The sequence below is a fragment of the Muntiacus reevesi genome, chromosome 12 (assembly GCF_963930625.1).
Source record: "Muntiacus reevesi chromosome 12, mMunRee1.1, whole genome shotgun sequence".
Lineage (NCBI taxonomy): Eukaryota > Metazoa > Chordata > Mammalia > Artiodactyla > Cervidae > Muntiacus > Muntiacus reevesi.
Window position 1 is genome coordinate 58570417 of NC_089260.1, and position 22494 is coordinate 58592910.

The 22494-nt window shown below is 47.1% G+C and overlaps 1 protein-coding gene across 1 annotated transcript; it reads left to right on the top strand.

The window, feature by feature from the left end:
• Window positions 1-7918: 7918 nt before the first annotated feature.
• Window positions 7919-16001, top strand: CLXN (calaxin). Its single transcript, XM_065903436.1, has 6 exons — window positions 7919-8101; window positions 12019-12177; window positions 12886-12990; window positions 13627-13778; window positions 14493-14597; window positions 15900-16001. Exons 1-6 carry the CDS (start codon window positions 8044-8046, stop codon window positions 15957-15959), a joined length of 639 nt encoding a protein of 212 aa, XP_065759508.1. The 5' UTR covers window positions 7919-8043; the 3' UTR covers window positions 15960-16001.
• The last annotated feature ends 6493 nt before the right edge of the window (window positions 16002-22494 follow it).

Here is a 22494-nt window from a genome sequence, read left to right on the forward strand (position 1 = left end):
GTAGCCTCCCAGCATGGCGTTTCTCCACCTCCCAGAGCTTTGCTCACGACCTAGAATCAGGGAAATGAACCATTTTTAAATACAAATTAGGACTGACTTGATCATCAATTCCCAGGTTATATGGACACACACACACAATGAGAAACATCTATGGTTAAAACAAGACTTTGAAGCAGAGACATTTAAGAACTTAGTTTCCAGAATAAGAAGAAACACTTCAGAACTGAACCAAGGCTCTGCAACGGGGCTCAATTTTTGTTTAAATGCAAAAGCACTGAGGAGAGGCCATACCTAAGTTTTCATATTTAATGAGAAATGGCAGGATCCCCAGTGAATGCGGGGGTTCTCAGCCAACCCCTGAGAACCCCATACTGATCATTCTTCCATCAACCCCAAAGAGACTTAACCTGCCTCCCTCTCTTTTGACTGAGATTTCTGAATCCTCTCATCTCCCGAGTTCCTGCTAGTCCCACCCCATCCCTAACCCAGCAGAAGCCACAGTCCCAGCCACAAAGCCAGCTTCTCAAATGAGGCGTTGCCTTCTGCAGAAAACCAACCCATCAGCCCACGGAGATTATAAAACAAGGCTGCTTAGCCGATGTCTGGACTGTCTCTCCCAAGTCATCAAGAGCAGTCATCTTGTCAACCACATCCTCTAAGATCAGGGTTAGTCACACTTTGCTTCATAGGTTCCTAGGTCTGAACTGAATGGACATGCTTCAGGGAACTCCAAAGAAGCACTAGAGTCATGAAGTTTCATTGACAGGAATTCCCCTGTCAATGAAACTCGGGGGAAAAATAAGTAGAAGCAACAGTGGGCTGGGTCCCTGAACCCCTTGCCTACAATGAGTCCTGAACAATCACTTTAGCTTTAGCTTCAGTTAAGAGATGCTTAGATCTGCCAGGGTTAGAACCTGACCTCCATCAGGAAATGATTTCACCAGGGATGAACCAAAAGAAGGAGAGATCTGATTCTAAGCTCTCCCTGATGGAAGTACCTTCAAATGTGTAAATCGATAAACTATTAAAGGAAAGAATCCGTTGACTCTATTGACTCTGACCTTCCGAATGTAAGCAAACTGTGCTATTTCTACTCGGTATAAAGCCCAGGGTAGGATGTAAAAGAGAAAGTGAAGGTTCTGCCGATCTTGAGGCTGAAATCCACCGAGCCCTAAAAAGTGATGATGAGCAGCAGGAAAATTAGCAGGAAGCTAATTATCTACAAACTCGAACCCAACACTGACATGTTGAATGATGTCATCACAACTGAAGCATTGGCGGGACTCTTCATTGTTTAACTTGGTCTCTCCTCAGCACAGGACATGACATCACCTCACGGAACACAATATGGTTCAAGGTAGGCAGATGCTCAGAAACAATAGAGGAGGAAAAAAAAAAACAGAAAGCCTGCTTTCAAAGCTCCAAGGATGTCACTGCAAGGGACACGTGGATTTAAGCTAAAAAAAAAAAGTGAAGGGAATGTGATGTGCTTTTCGGAAACGTTATGAAGAGTATCCTTCTTGCCTGGGGAGAAAACACTTCCTCCAGCTAACACAGGAAGGAAGGGTAGGCGGACGCCCTGGCAGCCTCAGGGAAGAGGTGACAATTTAGAAGGTTCCCTCAGGACCATCTCTGTTTTCTGTTTGAAGGAGGTGGTGAGGCTGCATGCTCAGGTGTCACACCCGCAGAGTGCCCAGAGAAACAAAGGAAAACAGCAACGCTCTCCCACATCACCTGGAGGATCAACTTCCCCACCCCGAGTTGTTATATTAGAATGAGCTTTTGTTGTTGTTTAGGTGATGACGTGTGTTCCAAGGCAGGCTCTCAAAACCACATGCTCTCCTTTTTGTGGAACAGTCACATGTGTGTCCCAAGACCAGTGTTCAGCGAAGCGGGGGAAGACACAGGACCCCTTCATTCATTTATCTGTTGTATGCGTTTGTCTGCTTTCAGAACATCACGGGCACTGCACCTAACATGTGCCTGGATTAAATTATCTGGTTTTGACTGTACTAACCCTGAGAAAAAGGACAAGTAGGCTAAAGTCATTTCTTCACAGAAACACTGATTTGAGGGTAATGGTAACAGGAAAGACATAAGCCCACGAGAAGAGCACAGTGCCGCTCCAGCCCCCGCCCATGGGGCTCTGCCATTGAGAGAAGGATGGCAGGATGATCTCGTCAGATCTGCAGAAAGATGGCCACAAACAAATGTATTCTCTGATCTATGAGATTACAAAAGAATCACTGGAGAGGAAGCTGCAACTAAGCGTGCACTGCGGTTGAAAATACGAACTAATGACAGCACGAGCAGTAAGACAATTTAAAATAAGCACGTAGAACAAGGAGATTAAATTGTGAAAATCTTTACAATTTTTAAGGTATTTAAGGTTGGGTATACTCAACGTAGTACTTTATAAACTTTTTTTTAACTTGAGAAATATTTGTAAATCTCACTTGGGCTCTCTTGCTTCATAGGAAGAGGGGGGAAAAAAGCCAAACAGTTGGGGAAACTCTTGCTCTTCCTGGAGACAACATGTCAAGATTATAAACCATTCATTCTTTAGCATGCACAACTGGAAAATGCACATAATCAACTATGTATGTTCCATTAAACAATGGAGCATATCCCCTTCCTATCCAGGATCGGCTGCACCGTTTTGCTGGATAGGATGTATTGTTCAGGGTAGGTGATCTGTAACACGAGATCCCAAGTTTCAGGGTGGAAGAGCATTGAAGATCTTCTTACTCAGTGTCCACAGAAGGCGTGTCTGTCCTCCAAAGATCAGCCTCGGACGCCCAGGCTCCCGGCACATTCTCCCCCCCACCCACCCAGTGCAGTACACACCCTCTGCCTCCAGGGTCAGGAGAGACACGCTGTGGCCAGGCTGGGCAGTCCCTCCCACTTCTGCCCACATCCCTCTGACCAAGGTCTGGCAATGTGGCCCCATCTTGATGTAAAGCGCGGAGAAGGGTGGTCCTCCCACAGAAGCAGGTAGGATACTAAGGATGTGCTTCAAACCATCACAATGCATCTCAACACATCTAAGCTTACACTGTTTGATAAACTGTATTTCAAGAACAAAATGCTGTGAATCCCTCAGTAACAAAAATGCCAGAGAAGTATGCTTTCACAGAAAAGGAAGTAGTAAATAAAAAGAACATTGCATTGAAGATAAAATGTGAAGCTGTGAAACTTTGACCACAGTGAAAAAACAAAAAAATCCCCCTGAGTAATGCTCTAGAGACAACACCAGGCCATTAAGTGGTCATTTGTGGGCAAAGTACTTCAGTGGTGAAGTTAATTCAAGGTGAACAAAGTCTGTAATGTAGTCAATTTTATAAAACGGTGACTTACAATGCTACTTGACAATAAGTCACAAGGAGGAGGGTGGGGGATGAAGGTGGACCTTCTGTGCATCAGTCATGCTCACTGTTCAGAGTACTTTAAAGAAGACAAATGCTGTGAGCATACAGAATGAGCACGATCACTTATTTTCCTCAAAGACAGGCATTCTGGATTTGACGGAATTTTCTGTGATGTGCGGCTCATCCAACACGTGCTTTTGACTCTGCCGGCGAGGGAGGGGTAGATGATCAGTACAAGCTCAACAACCCACAGATGACAAACACGCTCAGGAAATTTGGAATAGATAACTTCCTACCCTGACATAGGCCATCTGTGAGAAACCTGCAGCAAAGAGCACGTGTGATGTGAGACAATGGCACCTTTCCTCCGACATGGGAGGCAGAGTAGGGGTCACTCTCACCACTGCTCTTCACAGCACACTGGAAGGGTGGAAGCAGGCATGCCTGCTGCCCCCTAGGCTGGAGGGCTGTGCCCAGTGTTTATTTTAAAAGGCATTCAGACTGAAAAACAAGAAGTAAAAATGCCCTTATTTGTAGAGAGCATGATCATCGATGCAGAAAAACTTAAATAATCTACAAAAAATCTAGTAGAAGCATGTATGAGTTTAGCATGGTTACAGCATGCAAGGTCAGTATACAATTATCAGGTATATTTTATGTACTATCAAAGAACAACTGCAATGTCAAACATTGCATTTATATTAGCATCAAAAATACTTACAAATACATGTAACAATAGGTGCTCAGATGTGTACACATAACACCTCAGAACAATGCTGAGAGAAACTAATGAAGACCTAAATAGAAAGACTTACCATGTCCATGGACCCAAAAAACCGATACTGTTAAGACATCAATTCTACCCAAATTGCTATATAGATGTGATACAATCCCAATCCCAGCAGGATTTTGGGGGGGTGGGTGGTTAACAAGCTGATTTTAAGGTATGCCACCCTCGTGACACAAGGTGAATGTGTATGGCACAATTTTAAGGCATGAGTATGGATGTGAGAGTTGGACTGTAAAGAAAGCTGAGTGCTGAAGAATTGATGCTTTTGAACTGTGGTGTTGAAGAAGACTCTTGAGAGTCCCTTGGACTGCAAGGAAATCAAACTAGTCAATCCTAAAGGAAATTAGTCCTGAATATTTATTGGAAGGACTGATGCTGAAGCTGAAACTCCAATACTTTGGTCACCTGATGCGAAGAACTGACTCATTGGAAAAGACCCTGATGCTGGGAAAGATTGAAGGCAGGAGAAGGGGATGACAGAGGATTAGATGGTTGGATGCTATCACCGACTCGATGGACATGAGTTTGAACAAGCTCTGGGAGTTGATGATGGACAGGAGGCCTGGAGTGCTCCAGTCCATGGGGTCACAAAGAATCGGACATGACTGAGAAACTGAACTGAACTGATGCCACCCTCAGTAAACCTCAGGCATTTGGCTTCCCCACCACTCACTTGCTTAAGGTTCCCAAAAATTACCAGAAATGTGTTAATAGCAGTGAGTGTTGAGTATGTATTTCAGGAAAATGTCTTCCTCACTCTCCAGTCCTTTAATGTCCCTTCTTTGCATTCACAGGGGTCTCCAGGATAGGCGCTGCAGAGGAAGGGCTCCAGGCTCCACCTGCTCAGGACACTCCCGGCTCCCTCTCCCTAACTGCAGACCACAGAGCATGGGCTGTGCTGCGAACTGCAGAAGGGTGACAGCAGACAGACACATGGATTCAGAGATAAAACAGACATAAATATGGGGGGAAAGCAGGATCATGTGATTCACAGTCCAGTGGGGAGACATATCAGAGAGCCAACACACACTGTGGGAAGTGCTGGAACAGAATGGTCTCCAAGCAGATAGCAATTTACTCACCTCTCTGAAGAGGTGGGACAGTGGGAAGGACAGGTGGAGTTCTGGAGTGGGGAGACAGCTCTGTGCTGTCAGAGGGGCTGTAGGGAGCAGAAGAGGGGAGAGAAAGTGGTGAGAGATGGTCACCTGTCTGAAAGGTTGGCTACAGTCCCCCCAGAACTTCTCAGCACTCTCCCTACAATCTAAAACTGGTACAACTGGATATAAATTATGTAGAAAAATAACCTTTGTATCTTCCTTTCATTAAAGTAATTTCATAGTAGATTTGTAATAATACTTGGAAATCAATTCTGTGATGTCATCTCCCACAGTTTCCAAATGCCTCCATTATAAAAGGTCCACATTAAGTGAAATACTGTTATCACTTTGACATCCAAGCTCTTTAACATGGCAAAACTTCAGTTAATTGTGAGTCTAAGAGGAGACTGTTTTGCACACAAAATTAAAGGAAACACTCATAATCCCTTTAATACACCATTGTATCCACAAAAGTACCCATCCCAAAGCTGCTCAAACTTTGGACAATTCTATGGCTATTTCTTAAACAGCACAGAGTGAGCCCAGTTTTTGATTATTCTATTACTGATTGATTTGATATGAGGTAACTATTCAGGCTTAATTGTTTCACTTGGAAAAAGCCCTTGGGATGCAGTCCTGCATCTCTTCCACACAAGCAACTAAACCTAAGAACAGAAATTACAACCAGTCTCAAGACATACTCAGCAGACTCCATCAGGCCCACAGCTTGTTCTAAGGTATAAAAATATTAAGTTCAAAAAGGCACAAGAATGTAGAGAATGCTCAGAAGCTGGCCAACATTGGACAAAACACACCCCTGATAAATACCTGCTTTCTCTGAGAAAAGTTTGCAAGACTGTACAGTAAGGCCAGTTCCACAACCCATCCTCTGAGATACTAGGGAGGTGCTCTGATGCATTTGTAAAGTTCTGGCTAAAGAAATAACATAGATGAAAGACCTGGGAGTGAGGGTGGGAGCAGGTCACCTCACCACGGTTTCTTGGCAGGTTCGGGATTTCTGCTGGTAGGATAGCTCTGACTCCTAATCAGGCTTCTGTCACACTGCCTTCCAGTGGCTTTTCAACTTTGAGGGAACATGGATGGTGGGACCCAGGCCTGAAGCCTGGGAAGGAAGAACTGATCTGCTCCCCAAAGGTGCTCAAGAAGCTTCTGGCGCATGAAGTTTGCAGAGATGCATGGACACACCAGACGTGCCAGCAGGGTGTCTCTTCAGCTCAACCTGGTAGACACGAGAGGGGCCAGTGGCTTCTCCTATTAATCACAGACAACCACTCTTTCAGCTGCTTGTCTCTATGATGAGCACCCCAACAATCTCTATGGACTAAATATTTGCCATAACTTTGACATCTGACAAATCCCTAAGGTCCCATAATGAATGTATCTGAATACATTCATCCCCATTTGTTCCCTACAATCCTATTAGAAATGCCACACCTGCCCGACAAGACCATGCATAGAAATACCAGTTAGCCATTAACTGGCAAACTCACAATCACTGTCATTTCATATTAGTTACTGTTTTCAAGGAATCTACTTCAGGATAACAAAGTGCCTGCCTTCCTCCAGCATCCTTGACTATGGATTCAAACAGCATCCCAGTCTTCCATTCCATAAAACAAATGAAACAAGGAAACAGAATCAGAGACCTGATTTGGAATTGTTACTCATGGTCGGTAGAATTTTTCTGCTTTCCATTTTACAATGATATTACACACACTATAAAATAATTTGTATTAAAAGAATTATGCTTCTGAAGTGAAACAAGCACATGTTGGAGAATATTATAGGACTTTTTCCTCCTGGCTGAGCTAACCCATGTTACTGTCTTAATTCAAACAGGGTGTCTCATCTGTGTTTAAAGCATAAATTTCTCTCATAGTAAAGATGTAAGAACTAGCCTTTGTTTGCAGTCAAAGAACTTGTCTTTCAAATAAGTAAAAGATTCATTTTGCTGGGATATTCTTCCAGAAAAGCAAGGTCAGGTTGTACCCTAGAGCCACTGTCCTTTGTCAGTGTGTCTTTATTTGGAAGGTTGACTCTTTATCCAGCTTAAAAAATTGCTAGGGGATTTTCCCATATTCGACTGACAGCCTCCACCCCCACCTCAAGAATGAACGGGGAGGGGAAAAAAATAAATAACTATTACAAGTTCCTCTTGCTCTCAGTAACATCATCAAAACCTTGAAGATATCTTGCTGCAGACTCCCTCCTGGCATCAGAGCAAAAGGACTGGCAACCTGAGAGCAAGCCCCTCACCCTCCCTTCCTGCACAGCTGTCGTCCGGATCCACACCTGCTCATTCCTGCATCCCCCAGGTTCCCAGACCTCCCTGAGGACCTGGCGTCGCGCTCACCACCCACGACATTCCCGCACGGCGCGCACAGCAAAATTCAGACCTTGACTCACGGTGCAGCACAGCAAAGGGGTGTGAACCCGAGCCAGACAAACCTGGATGGTCACTCGCCGATGTCACAGTCGGAAAGCGGTCGGAGGACTCCTGGCCTGCAGCCCAGGGAGAGCGTGCAGACCCAGCAACCAATCAGCGGCCGCCCAAAGGTTGCCATGACCACGCCGCCAGTTAGGACCGCGCCCTCTCCTGCCCAGCAGCCAATCGGCGACCGCTCAGCCGTTGCAACGGCCACGCCGAGAGTTAGGACCGCGTACACACACAGGGGAGACCTGCCTTCTGCCCCAAACCCAGGGCTCACAACCGACCCGGCAGCCGCCGCCGGACACCGGCCGCTTCCCGGTTTCCTGAGCTCCCAGCATGAACCGCAAGAAGCTGCAGAAGCTGACGGACTCCTTAAATAAAAATTGCAAGCATTGTAAGTAAGAAAGTCTCTGGGCGGGCAGAGACTCCCGGGCCAGGCCCTATCCTGCGGGTGCTCGAGTCCGGTCTGCAGAGCCTCTCCACGCCTGACCCTAAAGAGGAGTCTGGAAGGGAACACTAGCATCAGTTACTTGGGGTGGACACCCACAGAGCCCAGGATCTTAAGGAGCATTTCCAGGTGTCCAGGCACCAAATTCTACACCCATGGATGCACTACTTGCTTCTCAAACCTTCTGTTAACTTCCCATTGTGTTATAAGAAATGTGATTTAATTACCCTGAAGACATATGTGGCCCTAGCCTCAGATTTAGGTGGAAAACAAGCACTAAAAACCACTGGAATCAAGAGAAGTAGCACAACAAAAAGCTCTTAGAGCAAATCAACTGTCAAGGTCCAAGTTCTGGAATTTTCTAAGCAATCCTTAAGGGAAAGTGGTTATCAATGGTTGAACATCCTTAGGAAAGGTGGGTTAAAGTGGTACAGAAACCTGTATCTCAGGGCAAGAAAATGGGCCTGGAAACCAAGGAGCTCAAAAAAGCTAATCACACAGTAGAGTATCTGTTCCCATCTCTGGAGCCCCACTTTCCTATAAAGTGAAGGAGACTTGGCAGGTGGCAAGATGAACACCTATTAAAGATGTTAACATTAATAACCTCCCTACTCCCATCTCACACATATTCTGAAAAGTGGTCCTAGAATTTCACAGGTAACTTTATAATTATATTAAGACTCAAAAACAGAACTGTGCTTGGGCAAGGAAACTATGGATGTGGTGTAAATGTCTGATAATCCAGCTTATAAATTATGTGCTTATTACAAAGCTACTGGTGTCTTAAAAAAAAAAGAAACCATAATCCCAGGACTATTCCCATTGTGCAAAGAAAGAAGAGCAAACATGTTCTGATGTAGTTCTAAAGATTATGGAATCTAGTGCCTTCTAATCAGAGTTAGTATCTTATATAATGAAAGATAGGAAAGTCTGTCAGGATGGTGCTGCAAATAAAAGTTATGGTGTATATAAGCATCTTAAACTCCTAAAATAAAAGTTATCCTTTAATCTATTATTATGGTTACTATAATCTGAGAGGTTTGTCCTGCTGTTCTTCTTAAAATACGTTGATTTGTTGGAAAAGACCAGATTTTCTTAAAACATCTAGGAACATATTGAATAAACAATGCAATAACTACTATACACAACAAACACTGAATTTGATTTAGTTCCTTTTCCAGTGTGTTTGCAAATGTATTGCAGACATTCTGTGAATATATTAAAAGATAAGTGAAAACAGGACAAGAAAACCAGTCAACAGTTTTGATTTTTGTCCTCACATAACATTTTTAAAGTAAGTCTTAGGAACCTTGATGATTAAATTTTGTGGAAACAGTGACTTAATCATGGACGTTGTAATAATTTTGAATCTTTACACAGAAGACCTTTCTTCTAAAGTCAGATTTCCTTTTTGTTGCCAGGTGATGTTCCCAGCAGGATGAAGTGAGTAGATTTTGCAGAATCAGAGAAGAAAGTATCTTAATTGGTGGTCTAGTTAATCCACCGCCTGGCAGATCTGGTCTGCAGAGCAGACTTACACCAATCCAAAAAGATGAAAAATCCCTTCTCCGGTGTCCCTAATTTCATTTTGTATTGTATTCTTGAATTTAAGAAACATTTCAGCAAGAGAATTTTCCCTGTGTAAAAATTACTCAGATTTGATACTTTGGGTAATAAGCTAATATTCTTTCATTTTTATGTCAGTTGAGATGGGAAAATAACTAATCAACACCCCCTCAGCTAGCATTTCATATATGTGAACAGATAGCATCATCTTTCAGGCAAGTCTCCCTTCCACAACTATTAACATCTCTTTTTATTTTTAGAGTTTTTATTGTGGTTAAATACACACAATGTAAAATGTATCACTTTAATTATTGGAAGTACACAGCTCAGTGGCATTAAGTACATTCACACTGTTGAGCAGCTATGCCCCCTATCATCTCCAGAACTTTCTCATCTTCCCAAACTGAACCTCTATCCCCATGAGGCTATTGGTCCCTTCCTCCTCCCCTAGCCCCTGGCACCCACCATCTACTTTTTTGTCTCTGTGAATTTGACTACTCTGGGTACATCATATAAGTGCAATCATAAAATATTTGTCATCTTTGTCTGACTTACTTCATTCTAGCATGTTGTATTCAAGAGTCATTATATGGTAGCATGATTCACAATTTACTTCCTTTTTGAAGCTGAATCATAATCCATTGTATGGATGGACATCCATCTACTCATCCTTCCGTGGACACCTGGGTTGCGTCCGCCTTTTGACTGTTGTGAATACTCATGCTATGAACACTGGTGCACAAATATCAGAGTCCATGCTTTCAATCCTCTGGGGAAGGTACCCAGAAGCGAAATCACTGGATTGTGTAGTATTTCAATGTTTAAGTTTTTTGAGGAAGTGACATACCATTCATACCATTTTCTGTGGCAACTAACAGCTCTTTTAAAAATTATAACCACTATATCATGTCTACTATTTATCAGTCTATTTACTAAATCATTTATTTTCTGAAGATTTCAATGTTCCTCTTAAATTGTGGTGCTCCAAACCAGAAATCACCCTCAAACCTGTCCTGGCCTGCAAGACAAGATGGGATTTACCCGCTTCTCTGTGCTATTTCCTTGTACATGGACACATCTTCTTTGTTTTCAGAAATGCTCAACCACAATTTTGTCTTGTTTTGAAATAAAATCTTCCCCATCTTCCACCTGTAGTTCATATTTAAATTCTTTTTTATGTTCTTAATGCCAGACACTAATCCTTCCACCCAGGCACCTCAGACGGTGACTGGGACACAATCAGCTCTGTGTTTACTGCACCACCCTCTCCACAGTCATGTATACTACAAGCAGGCACGTGTGTGCACACGCTTTAGACAAAAGTGTTCTTCTTCCAAGGTGCTGCTTCATGGTTGCCTGTTCATTTTCACATCATCCACAACCCACACTACATGCGTGCTAGAATATGCTTAAATCCTTCTTTATTGGAAAATAAATGATTCTGATTTCCAAAATCTGACTCATGGCTTCACAAAAGCTAATGTGAGATGCAAGTAGGTGCCTAGTTTGGGGGAGATTGGTATCTATCTCCAGGGGAATGCTAAACTGTAAATCTCACAAATGCCTGTAATCAAAATGCTGCAGAGGGCTTCCCTAGTGTCCAGTAGTTAAGAATCTGCCTGCCAGTGCCAGGGACACAGGTTTGATCCCTGGTCTGGGAGGATCCCACAGCCATAGAGCAACTTAACCTGTGCGCCACAACTATTGAGCCTGTGCTCTAGAGCCGGGGAGCCACAACTACTCAAGCTTTTGTGCCCTACAGCCTATTCTCTGCAAGAAGAGAAGCCACCGCAATGAGAAGCCCATGCATTGCAACTAGAGAGCAGTCCCTGCTTGCCCCAACTAGAGAAAGCCTACATGTGGCAATGAAGACCCAGCACAGCCAAAAACGAACAAATAAATAAAGCTATTTATTTTTTAATTTAAGTTTTTAAAATGCTGGGGGATATTAGCATTCTTCACATCACCATGCTTACCTCTGCTGCCTTGTTCAGGTTATAATCAGACCCCACAGTTGCCTTTCAAGTGACCTGGCTGATATTATCTTTTTTTCCTAAATATGACAGCTCAGTCTGTGGGAGGGATGACTGTTGTTCCCACTATGGCGAGATTCTGGGGTGGTGGGGTCCTCTATTAACCTGGGGGTCATGAGTCTCAAAGCAGGATCGTCTCCTGTCAACAGCTGGCTGTGGACAGCTCCGGTGTTGTTTGTTTGCAGACTCATTCATGCAGAGTTGAAGCTGGACTTTAAAGGTTAAAATGCCTTTTTGTTATGTCTTAATTTTATGCTTTCCCAGTTAGTAAATTTGAAGTGAAATGCCTTATCAACTTCTTCTATAACCTGGTGGGAGAAGTGACGGAGCGGCAGGGTGTGATCATCGGGCTGGACCGCAACGCCTTTCGGAACATCCTGCATATGACGTTTGGGATGACGGACGACATGATCATGGACAGGGGTGAGCAGATGCCAGCATCCTGATGGGCCAGATCCAGCTGTAACTGAGGAAAACAGTTTGGAGTTCAGGCAAACTCTGAGAGGGACGCTTCGTGTTCTGTGATCCCAATTCCACTTGAACATAAAAATGTAATTTTCATATTCGTAGGGAAGAAGATAGTGAACACTCTTCTTGTGTATTTAAGAAGAGGACAAAGTCAGCCTGAATAACTAGGTTTCCTTTACTTTATATCAGAAAACCCCAAACATTTCTATTTCTACTTAGTAAATAGAATAATATAAAAAGATAGTTTTAAAAGGACACTTAAATTTCTTTATACCATTGAGAGTACTTCAGTAAAAATTAAGATATAGCCTGTCTTGTAGTAGCATTACTTTCATTGAGTAACAAAAATACAAAATTATATATTTCATGTTAACATACCGACATCTAGTATACCAACTTGTTTATATGTTAATTGTTGATTCATGTCTTTAGATATTCAGTTTGCTTGTTCTCACAAAGTATGAAGGGAGAATTTAAAAGTTTAGGCGAAGGAGTTTTCCAGTGTTATGACGTCTCAGTTTCCTGTTTTGTCAAATGAGAACATGGGACCACATGGTCCTGAAGTTTCACTTAAACGTTAAGAGTGAGCAGTGTGGTGCGGGGCCTCACTGAGAATACAAGCTCAGCACAAGTGTCATGTTGTATGTCTCTCTCTTTTTTTAGTTTTCCGAGGGTTTGATAAAGACAACGATGGTTGCATAAGTGTAACAGAGTGGGTTTATGGATTATCAGTGTTTCTTCGAGGAACTCTGGAAGAAAAAATGAAATGTAAGATTTCATGTCATCCTACTGGTTTGTACTTTATGATAAGCAGGTACAAAGAATGAGTCAGTGTGGTGGGTTTGTCTGTTGTTTGCTTGATTGATCTCCCATTGACTTCATGTAGGGAGCAAATTCAAGTCGATAATAAGAGTGGAAAACAGTAATAAACAGACAAATCAGGACACTCTAAGCAAGACCACATAAGCATGTAGCACACATGCTAACCATATATGCATGCCTTTAGTTGTGAAAATATTGAGTATTTTACATATTTTGTTACTTGAATTATAATCATAAAAGTCAAAAACATTGATTCAAGTTTCTGATTCTTAGTTAATTCCTAATTCACCCCCAGTGAACTCCGTTTAAGAGGCACATTTCAATCAGTTTTCCAAGGTTTTCAAGATGAAATTGTCAACTTGTTGTTCCTTGGCCTGCTCTTTGTAGCTAAGTGTAAGAAACCTTTCTAGAACTGTTGAGTATATTCAGTAAGTGGACGTTAAGCATCTATTATGGAAATTGGTTGCTTTAAGTCCTGGGGTTTGATAAAGGGTATCACCCTAGAGCTCTGGGCCTTGAAAACCATCAGAGCAAATGCTGTCTTGCTAATGACAGCACTTTCGTATCGGTTGTTTTTTTAAGATTGCTTTGAAGTGTTTGACTTGAACGGGGACGGCTTCATCTCCAAGGAGGAGATGTTCCACATGCTGAAGAACAGCCTCCTGAAGCAGCCGTCTGAGGAAGACCCTGACGAAGGCATCAAGGACTTGGTGGAGATCACACTGAAGAAAATGGTGAGATGGATCATTCAGGCTTTTCTACTGAAATTCACTTCCCAGGTGGCATTCGTGGTAAAGAACCTGCCTGCCAGTGCAGAACACATCAGAGACATGGGTTCAATCCCTGGGTGGGGAAGATCCACTGGAGAAGAGAATGGCAACCCACTCCAGTATTCTTGCCTGCAGAATCCCATGGACAGAAGAGCATGGAGGGATTTAGTCCATAGGGTTGCAAAGAGTCAAACACAACTGAGCGATTTAGCATGCACTGAAATTCACAGGCCAGAGATGGGATAGAAATAAGAATTCAAATTACGGAAACTCTTTTCCTGGGCTTCTCTGATGGCTCAGTGGTAAAGAATCTGCCTGCCAATGCAGGAGATCCAGGTTCAATCCCTGAATCAAGAAGATCCCCTGGAGAAGGAAATGGCAACCCACTCCAGTATTCTTGCCTGGGAAATGCCATGGACAGAGGAGCCTGATGAGTTATAGTCCATGGGGACACAAAGAGTCTGACACAACTTAGCAACTAACAAGAATCAGTTTCCTGCCTGGTGAAAGAAAGCTCCAGCTTGTTCTCTTTCACCAAAGTATTAAAGGATCTTTTCCATTTCATCACTTAGTCTTTTACTTTTCTAACATCTTTCTTTGAACCATGGACCACAAGAAGATAGTGTGTTTCTCTGATCAGTGTTTCCATGTTAACTGCCACGTGGCGGTTGCCCCCAGGACCATGATCATGATGGGAAGCTGTCTTTCGCGGACTATGAACAGGCCGTGAGGGAGGAGATCCTTCTACTGGAAGCGTTTGGTCCATGTCTCCCTGACCCAAAGGTAACGGCATGTGTTCATAGAACAGAGACCAAAACATCCTATAGGAGCAGCAGCCCAGGACTCCCTGGTTTGGCAAGTGATCAGATGAGTCACATTCACCCACAGAGGACGGCCTTCTAAAAGAGAAAGGTAGCCAAGAAGTAGGGCTGGTCCATGTCTTTGAACTCGTGTAGTCCACTGTGACTTTTTCATCCACTAACTTGTTCGTTCCTGTAAGAAATTATTATTGAAGCATAATGTGGGCCAGAAGCCCAGATGAAAAACTCTAGGGCTGCACTCCAGAGTAGGGGAAAAAACATGAAAATGATTAAATGATAATAATTATTATTATACCAGCGTTGCAGTAATGCCAATCAGTACCATGAGCAGTGCTGGCAGCCCCGTGTGGCCTCACTTGTCCCCTGACAACCCCATGAAGTTGGCAGTATCATTGTCCTCATTTTACAGGTGAGGAAACCTAGGCTCAGAGAGTGGAGGCCACTTGCCAGGGTTCACCGGTCATGGGTTACAGAGTCCCCGGGCCCCAGGTGCTGGGGCTCAGAGGGGCATGTGTGGTCAAGAGGGGACATGGAAACTGCTGCAGGGAGTTGGGTGGACAGCCAGAGGGAAAAGGCGGGCTCGCGGGTCTTGTGGACCCAGTGGTCAGCCAGATGCACAGGGGCAGCAGGGCCCACACAGAGGGAGTGTCATGTTTGAGAGGTAAAGGGGGACAGTATCAGAAGAGCATCTGGAGTCGTGAGGCTGAGAATGAGCCTGGAGGACACAGAAGGGCCCAGTGCGTGGAGCTTGGAGTTTGGGCTTTGTCTTGAAGGTCATGAGGATCTGTTGAAAGGTGTTAGGCAGGTGGAGTGATGCAATACATGAATATTGCCATATTTCCACCCCAGTCTCTCATCTGTATCTGACACCAGCTGGGCTCGTGTCTTACCCGACCTTGCCCCTTCCCCACCCCCAGGTCTCTCCAGCGTCTCTGCTGCCACCATAGCCTGGCTGTCCCATGATGAGCCCTCTGGGATCCCCAGGGTGCCTGCCCTCCTGCAGTCCCTGGTTCTGGCCTGTGAACCAGCGCCTGGTTCTGGTTCTAAGCCTGTGGACAGGGGCCCCTGGGAGCCAGGTCTCGCCCTCCTGGTGGTCCCTGAACCGGCGCTGGGCTGGAGCAGAGTCATCCCTGAGAATGAGCACACAGCCCATCCCAGGGCCCCACCTCACGCTCCTCATCACTGCCAGGCTCTTCGGACGTTAGGCAGACACACAGAACACTTTCTGTTAGTCTGTACTAATTTGAGCACTTTCATTTTACAGAGCCAGAAAGAATTTGAAGCCCAAGTATTCAAAGATCCAAATGAATTCAGTGAGGTGTGAATTCCTAAATGTCATCTCAAGTGAATAAAAAGGGAGGCTCACTCATACTGTGTATTCTTCCTGCTTAGCCTGGAAGGTGCAGGCGAATTTGGTGAATTATGTGTTTGGGGGGGAATGGGTCAGGGTTGACTAACATACATCGTCACCTTTGGTGTAAGATCAAGTAAGACAGACGTAGACACAGATTTCCTTATTAGCTGTGGTTGGGTTTGGCCCAATAGTCTATCGCTGCAGAGAGGAGTTACCACCTGGACCATCTGTTGACACAAACTGTCATAAAATATCTCTATGAATGAGATAGAGTGTGTAATCATGAGTTGTTTTCTTCATGACGGAAAGATGGTGGGCACACATCTGAACATCACTGAAACTACTGAATTCCCATTGGAGCAATCAGTAATCAAGATGGCTTCCAAAAACGATGATTCCAGTGTTCAGCATTGAGACACCTTCCTGCTGTGCCCTGGGAGACAGTCAGAGACACAGGGCCTGTTTTCATCTGCTCGGTGTCGCTGTCAGAAGTGCCTGAGGGCTCAGCCTACTGCCCAGAGGGGCCGCAAGCAAACACCAGGGACAGACAGCACCACGAGGCTGACCCATCTGTGGGTGGGCAGGGGTGGGGCATGCTCCTCCTTGGGTCTGAGGTGAGGTCTTGGTGTGAGTCAGCCCGGATGCCCCCCTTCTGGTCAGATTCAAAGCCCCCACTCTGTTCTGCCCCCCTGGGTCTCCCCATGGACCCCACTCTTAGTCCACATCACCGCACCTGGGACGCCCCTTGCGCAGCCCCTCATCCGGGGCCACGTCATCACATGTGCCCACCAGCCGGGTATCCCCAGAGCCAGCCTTACCTTCCCTTGCCCCCGTTTCCAGTGGGTGCTGAGGGCATCGGATGCAGCTCGAGAAAGATGGGCCTCATTCTGCTGCTGAGCCATGTCTGCCTCCTGCGAACTCCAGGGCAGCCGTGGGGATGTCAAGTGGGAACCCCCGGTCCACGTGCAGACACGTAAAGGCCACATGGCCTATCAAATTCCCCTTGTTACTGCATATGCTTTATTACATTTTAGGAAAAGAATACCTAGTGTTAAAAATGAAGTGCTGTAAATAAGTGGAATATCCAATTACATGAAATAGAAGACATTTTACTGTCCAAATGTTTTCTTAAAATTTTGGATTCTCACACAGATGGACTTTGATACAACTTTTCTGTCTTGAGTTGGTATATAAAAAATGCAACACAATATGCTTGTAATTTTTATTGTATTTTTCCAGTTACAAGTAATAATCACTGAAAAATATTTCAGAAGTTTAAGAAATTTTAAAATGAAACTAAAATATTAATATTCTGGTATAGACTCTCTCAGACTTCCTTAAGGCCTCTGTGAGAACACCTACATTTTTGCACAGAGTCACCCATGTTTTTAGGGGATGGCACTGAACCTCCTCTTTTAAGCTGCTTTTTTATGAACCACTGTGTCAGGAACGTTCCCTCGGGTCAGGAAATCCTTGTCCAGAGCCATCCTGGGAGGCTCTTTCCCTGCCCATCACAATTTGAATGTCGCCACGTTTGCTGTTACGAATAATTCTCCAAATGAACTGTCCTCGGAGATAAATCTCCTCACAAGCTTCATCGCTTCCTCACTTGGGGTGACTTCGTGAGTAGGAGTGCTGGCTTCCAGGCCTGCATCTCTGGAGATTTCTGGCACGTGTGACTACACGGTCCCGAGAAGGCCGGCAGGGCGGGCGCGTGAGGACCAACCCTGCCCTGTGCGGCACTATTTACTTCTTTGCCAGCATGTGGGCCATAATCGACTATGATTTTAATGGATCATGCAAAGCCCTGATTTTATACATCTGTCCCTGAACCTTTCCCTGTAGGTGAACCTCCATGTGAATAACCCTGTTTTATTACTTGACTTCATTTAAAACTAAAAAGCCTTTAAAACCCTTGGGGTGGAACTTGAGGGTGAGGCACCCGAGGAAAGTGGCTGGAGCCTCCCCACAGCCCAGGACATGCTGGGTCCCTGTCCTTTCCTCCGGTGACTTTCTGTAGATGTCTAGATTCTCTGTGGCAGCTCGTGAATGACTTTAGCCCCGAGGGTTCACTCAACTTCATGGCAGGTCCTCCGAGCACACGAGTTCCCCTGAGGACCAGTCTCTCCTCCTGCTCCACGTGGGCCCCGCCGCCTCCCCACCTCCTCCTTCCAGGCTCAGCGGGACTCAGCACTGCGTCTGCCCCAGGGTGGCCGGGTTGGGGCTGCGGGGAACAGTTGTAACCCGGAGCCTTCCTCCCACTGGCTCCTCAACACGCTCCCCCCTCCACGCCCTGGGAGGCCCCTCTGGGAGGGCTGCATAGCCCCTGAGCAGCACAGAGAAACTCTGTTTGGGAAACAAGTAACTTTTTTTTTTTCAGCCACAGGATTTAAAAGCTACCACTGAAAACTGGTAGTCCTGCATTCTTAACCTGCAAATATCTTTGGGAACAAGATTGCACTTGTGAGAAGCCAAGCCTGCAATTGCCTGCATCATAAAATCATCCAAAACATTCATGAGTCCCACCTCGGGCTAAGCTGGCAGGGGCGGAGGGGGTGGGTAACCCAGCCTAACTCAGTCCCCTGCCCGGTCCGCAGTGTAGACAAAGGCTCTGCACCCTGCGATAGCCCCGTGACGCCCCTGCTGTCCCCCTCTGCTGGAGTCCCTCCTCCCAACCCCAGCAAGAGTGCTGTCGTGGAGATGGTTCAAGAGAATTCCCATCACACAGGCTCAGAAACTGTACCGATAGCCCCTCTAGAGAAGGTTCTTCCGAGCAGCCCTTCTCAGCATCCCTGACCTCCCAGTCGTCAGGGTTCACATGCAGCTACCAGGGAAAGGAGCAGACATGCACCCCAGATCATGTGTTGGTCATGATACACTAACTGTGCAACTGCCTGGTAATACCCAGAAAGTGCGGACGTCACATGTGTCCCCCTCCTGGGGAACCACCCCTCCCTCTGGGTGGAGCACATGACCTCCTGGAGTGGCTCCTGTCTGGCCACCAGTGAAGGAGAAGCCAACCCTGAACACATCCCGGAACCAGAATCGGCCCCTAGACGCCAGCTTTCTGGCAGAGGAAAGGGCAGCCATGGTGGGCCCAGCCCAGGAGACTCTGTCCCCATCCCAGCCCCATGGGGATACACCGTTCCAGGTCCCGTCATCCTAAGTGTGGCTTCCTGTGGCCCAAGCCTCCCACCATAACTGCCAGGAAAACATTCCTCCCCAAGACCCACATCTTCTTGTCGGCCTGTACCTCCTGCTGCGCTGCCTGCCCATCTGGCCTGGGACGGACCCGCTGGCCTTGGCATCTCCACGGGAGAGACAGTCCACCTGGGAGGTGTCCGAGGAAACCAGGTGAGGCCCCAGCCGTCCTGCCCTTGGCCTGTGCACACCAGCTCCTGTCCCCACCCCAGGTCTCCGTGTGGACAATGCTCGGGGTCTCAGAGCCGGGACAGAAAGCCAGGTTTGGAGCAAGGCCCAGGCAGGCCGGGGGTGGGCACGTCCTCCCTGCAGTGGTGTTTTGAGTGGAGCCACTGCCTCCTGGTGGGGCGGTTAGCCTGGAGCTCAGGACACAGCTGGGCCCCACCCTGCCACAAGGAGACTGTGAGGAGAGGTCATGGGCGAATGTTGGAAGTCCTTCCCGGGAAGGGGGAGCTGGACCCTCAGACAGAGGACAGAGCAGTGCCAGACACAGACTTCCATGTGGAGAAGGAGAAGCAGAGGCCACGTGACCCTGCAGCACACACAGAAGTGGCCATGTGGCCCTTACAGAGGCAGGGACCCAGCCCAAGGACCCAGCATGGGGCGGGGGCATGGGTTTGCACCAGGCCCCCCACCTCGGGCCAGCTCTGACTGCCTCACACAGGCCACGTGGACTTGAAAGTCCGACGTAAGTGAAAGGTGATTTGTGAGCTGGTGGGGACTAGAATACGCACCATCCATCAGGGCTGCGCAGAGAAGTTGTGGTCACAGTGGGACAGTCACGTATTCTCAGCCCATAACATTGTTATTGAATTGCTAAGTCCAGTCTGAATCTTTGCAACCCCAGGGGCTTTAGCCCGCCAGGCTCCTCTCTCCATGGAATTCTCCAGGCAAGAATACTGGAGTGGGTATCCATTCCCTTCTCCAGGGGATCTTCCTGACTCAGGGGATCAAACCCACATCTCCTGCATTGGCAGGCAGATTCTTTACCAAAGAGGCCCCAAGGAAGCCCCATAGGCTATAAACACTCTACAAAATGTGTTTCATATAAAATGGGAAAACACCTCACTCGCTGCCTCCTCTCATAGGGACTTTGAGAATGAGTGAGAATAAAGTTTATGATGCCATTTTGTAAATTGTGAAGTGTGACAGAAATCCGAGATAAATAGGGGTACACCGTAGACGTGAGTGTCTAGGGCAGGCAGTGTCCTCACTAGGATCTCGTAGCTGATGAATGAATAAGAAAAACCGTGGACTCGACTTGAGGATCCAGCTCTGGGTCCTCCCCTTGACAAGTGTGGAGCGTCGTCTGAGTGGCGGAGCTGAAGCCTCGTGAGGGGTTCCCTAGAACTCCTTCAGTCATCTAGTGTATTTAGAGAAATGGCACTCATGAAGCAGGATAAAGCTCCAAAGAAAGTATCACTAGGATTTTCACAAATGTGACACTCTTGGGGTCTGTTTTTGTGAAGTTTCCCCCTGTTAACCCACAAATGCATCCTCCCCACAGACTCACAGAAACACACAGTAGTTTATTCTGCTTATGAGACTCACTCGAGTCCCCTGAAACCCCATGAACAATATGAGAAGGCAAAAAAATATGACAGTGAAGGATGAGCCCCCCCCCCCCAGGTCATAGGCGTCCAATATGCTACTGGAGAAGAACAGAGAAATAGCTCCAAAAGGAATGAAGAGGCTGAGCCAAAGCAGAAACAATGCCCAGTTATGGATGTGTCTGGTGATAAAAGTACATACAGTCCAATGCTGTAAAGAACAATATTGCCTAGGAACCTGGAACCTCAGATCCATGAATCAAGATAAATTGGATATGGTCAAACAGGAGATGGCAAGAGTGAACATCAACATTTTAGGAATCAGTGAACTAAAATGGACCGTAATGGGCAAATTTAATTCAGACAACCATTACATCTCACTCTTCATGACCCTGCTAATCCTGAAGCCACTGGTGCTGTCCCACTGGGTCCTGTCAACCCCACTCGAGGCTCCAGTGCTTCTGGCACTGGCTCTTGAGTGCTGAAATAGAAATCAGTAGGATACAGGGTTTGCCTGGAAGCACAGGCGTCTGAGGGCTACTGAACAAACAGCTGCATCCAGGTTATGTGAGCTCCAACCAGTCCAGTCCACACTTGGGTGTGCCTGCCATGTTCCTGAATGGGACACTGTGAATTTGACTAAGTGGAGAACAAGCGTCTTGCCTCTTTGAATTTCTAAATATGACCTGCTGCTGATTTTGTAAATGTGTAAATGTAGAAGAGCTCAGCGACCTCAGGAAACCAGGGTCAGTTGACGGCCAGGAAGGGTGGACACCTCCTTCTTGCCGAGGGCACCATCCTGTCTGGGTCTGTGCACAGAGGCCCCGGTGTGCAGAGTCTGCAGAACCCCAGGGAGTGCCCACCTGCAGAAGTACACGGTGGGGAGAGGGGGAGGGGAGGACCAAGAGCAAGCGGGAAGGGGAAGGGATGACAGGGTAGCAAGAAAGAGATGTTCTGACTGCCCGCATGGTTTTTAAACCGTGAATTCTTTTTACGATAACAGGTAAGATGGAGAGTTAAGAGCGGCACTCGCTCCTGTCCGCCGTCAGGTAGGAAATCCTGGCCGTGCAGTCTGGCCTCCGCGGGCACGGCAGGATGTGAGCAGGCCGGGGCCTGCAGCCCAGCGCCAGGTATGCGGCCCGAGGAGGGCGCGCCCACGGCAGGTGCAGCTCGGCCAGCGCCCGCGGCCCCGGGACGGGAGCCCTGCAGGTGCGGTCGGGGCACGCCCGAGTCTGCAGAGCCACGCGGCGCCCTCCGCCTGCAGGTCCCGGGGTGCAGTGGGGCGGGGGTGCAGTGGGGCGGGGCCCCAGGGGATGGGCCGGGGAGGGTCATGGAGCTGGCGGCTCGGGTGACGCCCACGGGCAGCTCCGGGAGGGGGTGCGGGCAGAGGGGGTTCCTGGGGAATCCTCTCTGCAGAGGCCTCGCCGGACACTCAGCGCAGCCCCACCCCTGCCTGCATTCTTGGCACCCACAGCCCCCCTTCCCCCGGGGGCAGCCGCTCCGACCGCGCGCCCTGCCTGGACCTGCTGCTGCGGGGGAGGAAGGCCGGCGGTCACGTCCCTCAGGTGCTGCCGGGGCGAACAGTCACAGAAAGTCAGAGTCAGGATGTTCTCGGACTCAGGCCCCCGAGGTTGTGATCCGAGGCTGGGGGCCTGCAGCCCGCGGGGCCTCAGGCGGTGCAGGCCCCGGTCTGGGGGCGGGGGAGGGGACCGGTGCCGCTCAGCCCCGCCTCTGAGCGGCACCGCCCCCTCCAG

What these genes read in the sequence shown, in the direction of transcription:
- CLXN (XM_065903436.1), top strand. Translation starts at nt 8,044, where the DNA reads ATGAACCGCAAGAAGCTGCAGAAGCTGACGGACTCCTTAAATAAAAAT. An exon ending in TCTGGAAGAAAAAATGAAAT is followed by an intron (nt 12,991 to 13,626) that starts GTAAGATTTCAT and finishes TGTTTTTTTAAG; the next exon opens with ATTGCTTTGAAGTGTTTGAC. An exon ending in AGATCACACTGAAGAAAATG is followed by an intron (nt 13,779 to 14,492) that starts GTGAGATGGATC and finishes GGTTGCCCCCAG; the next exon opens with GACCATGATCATGATGGGAA.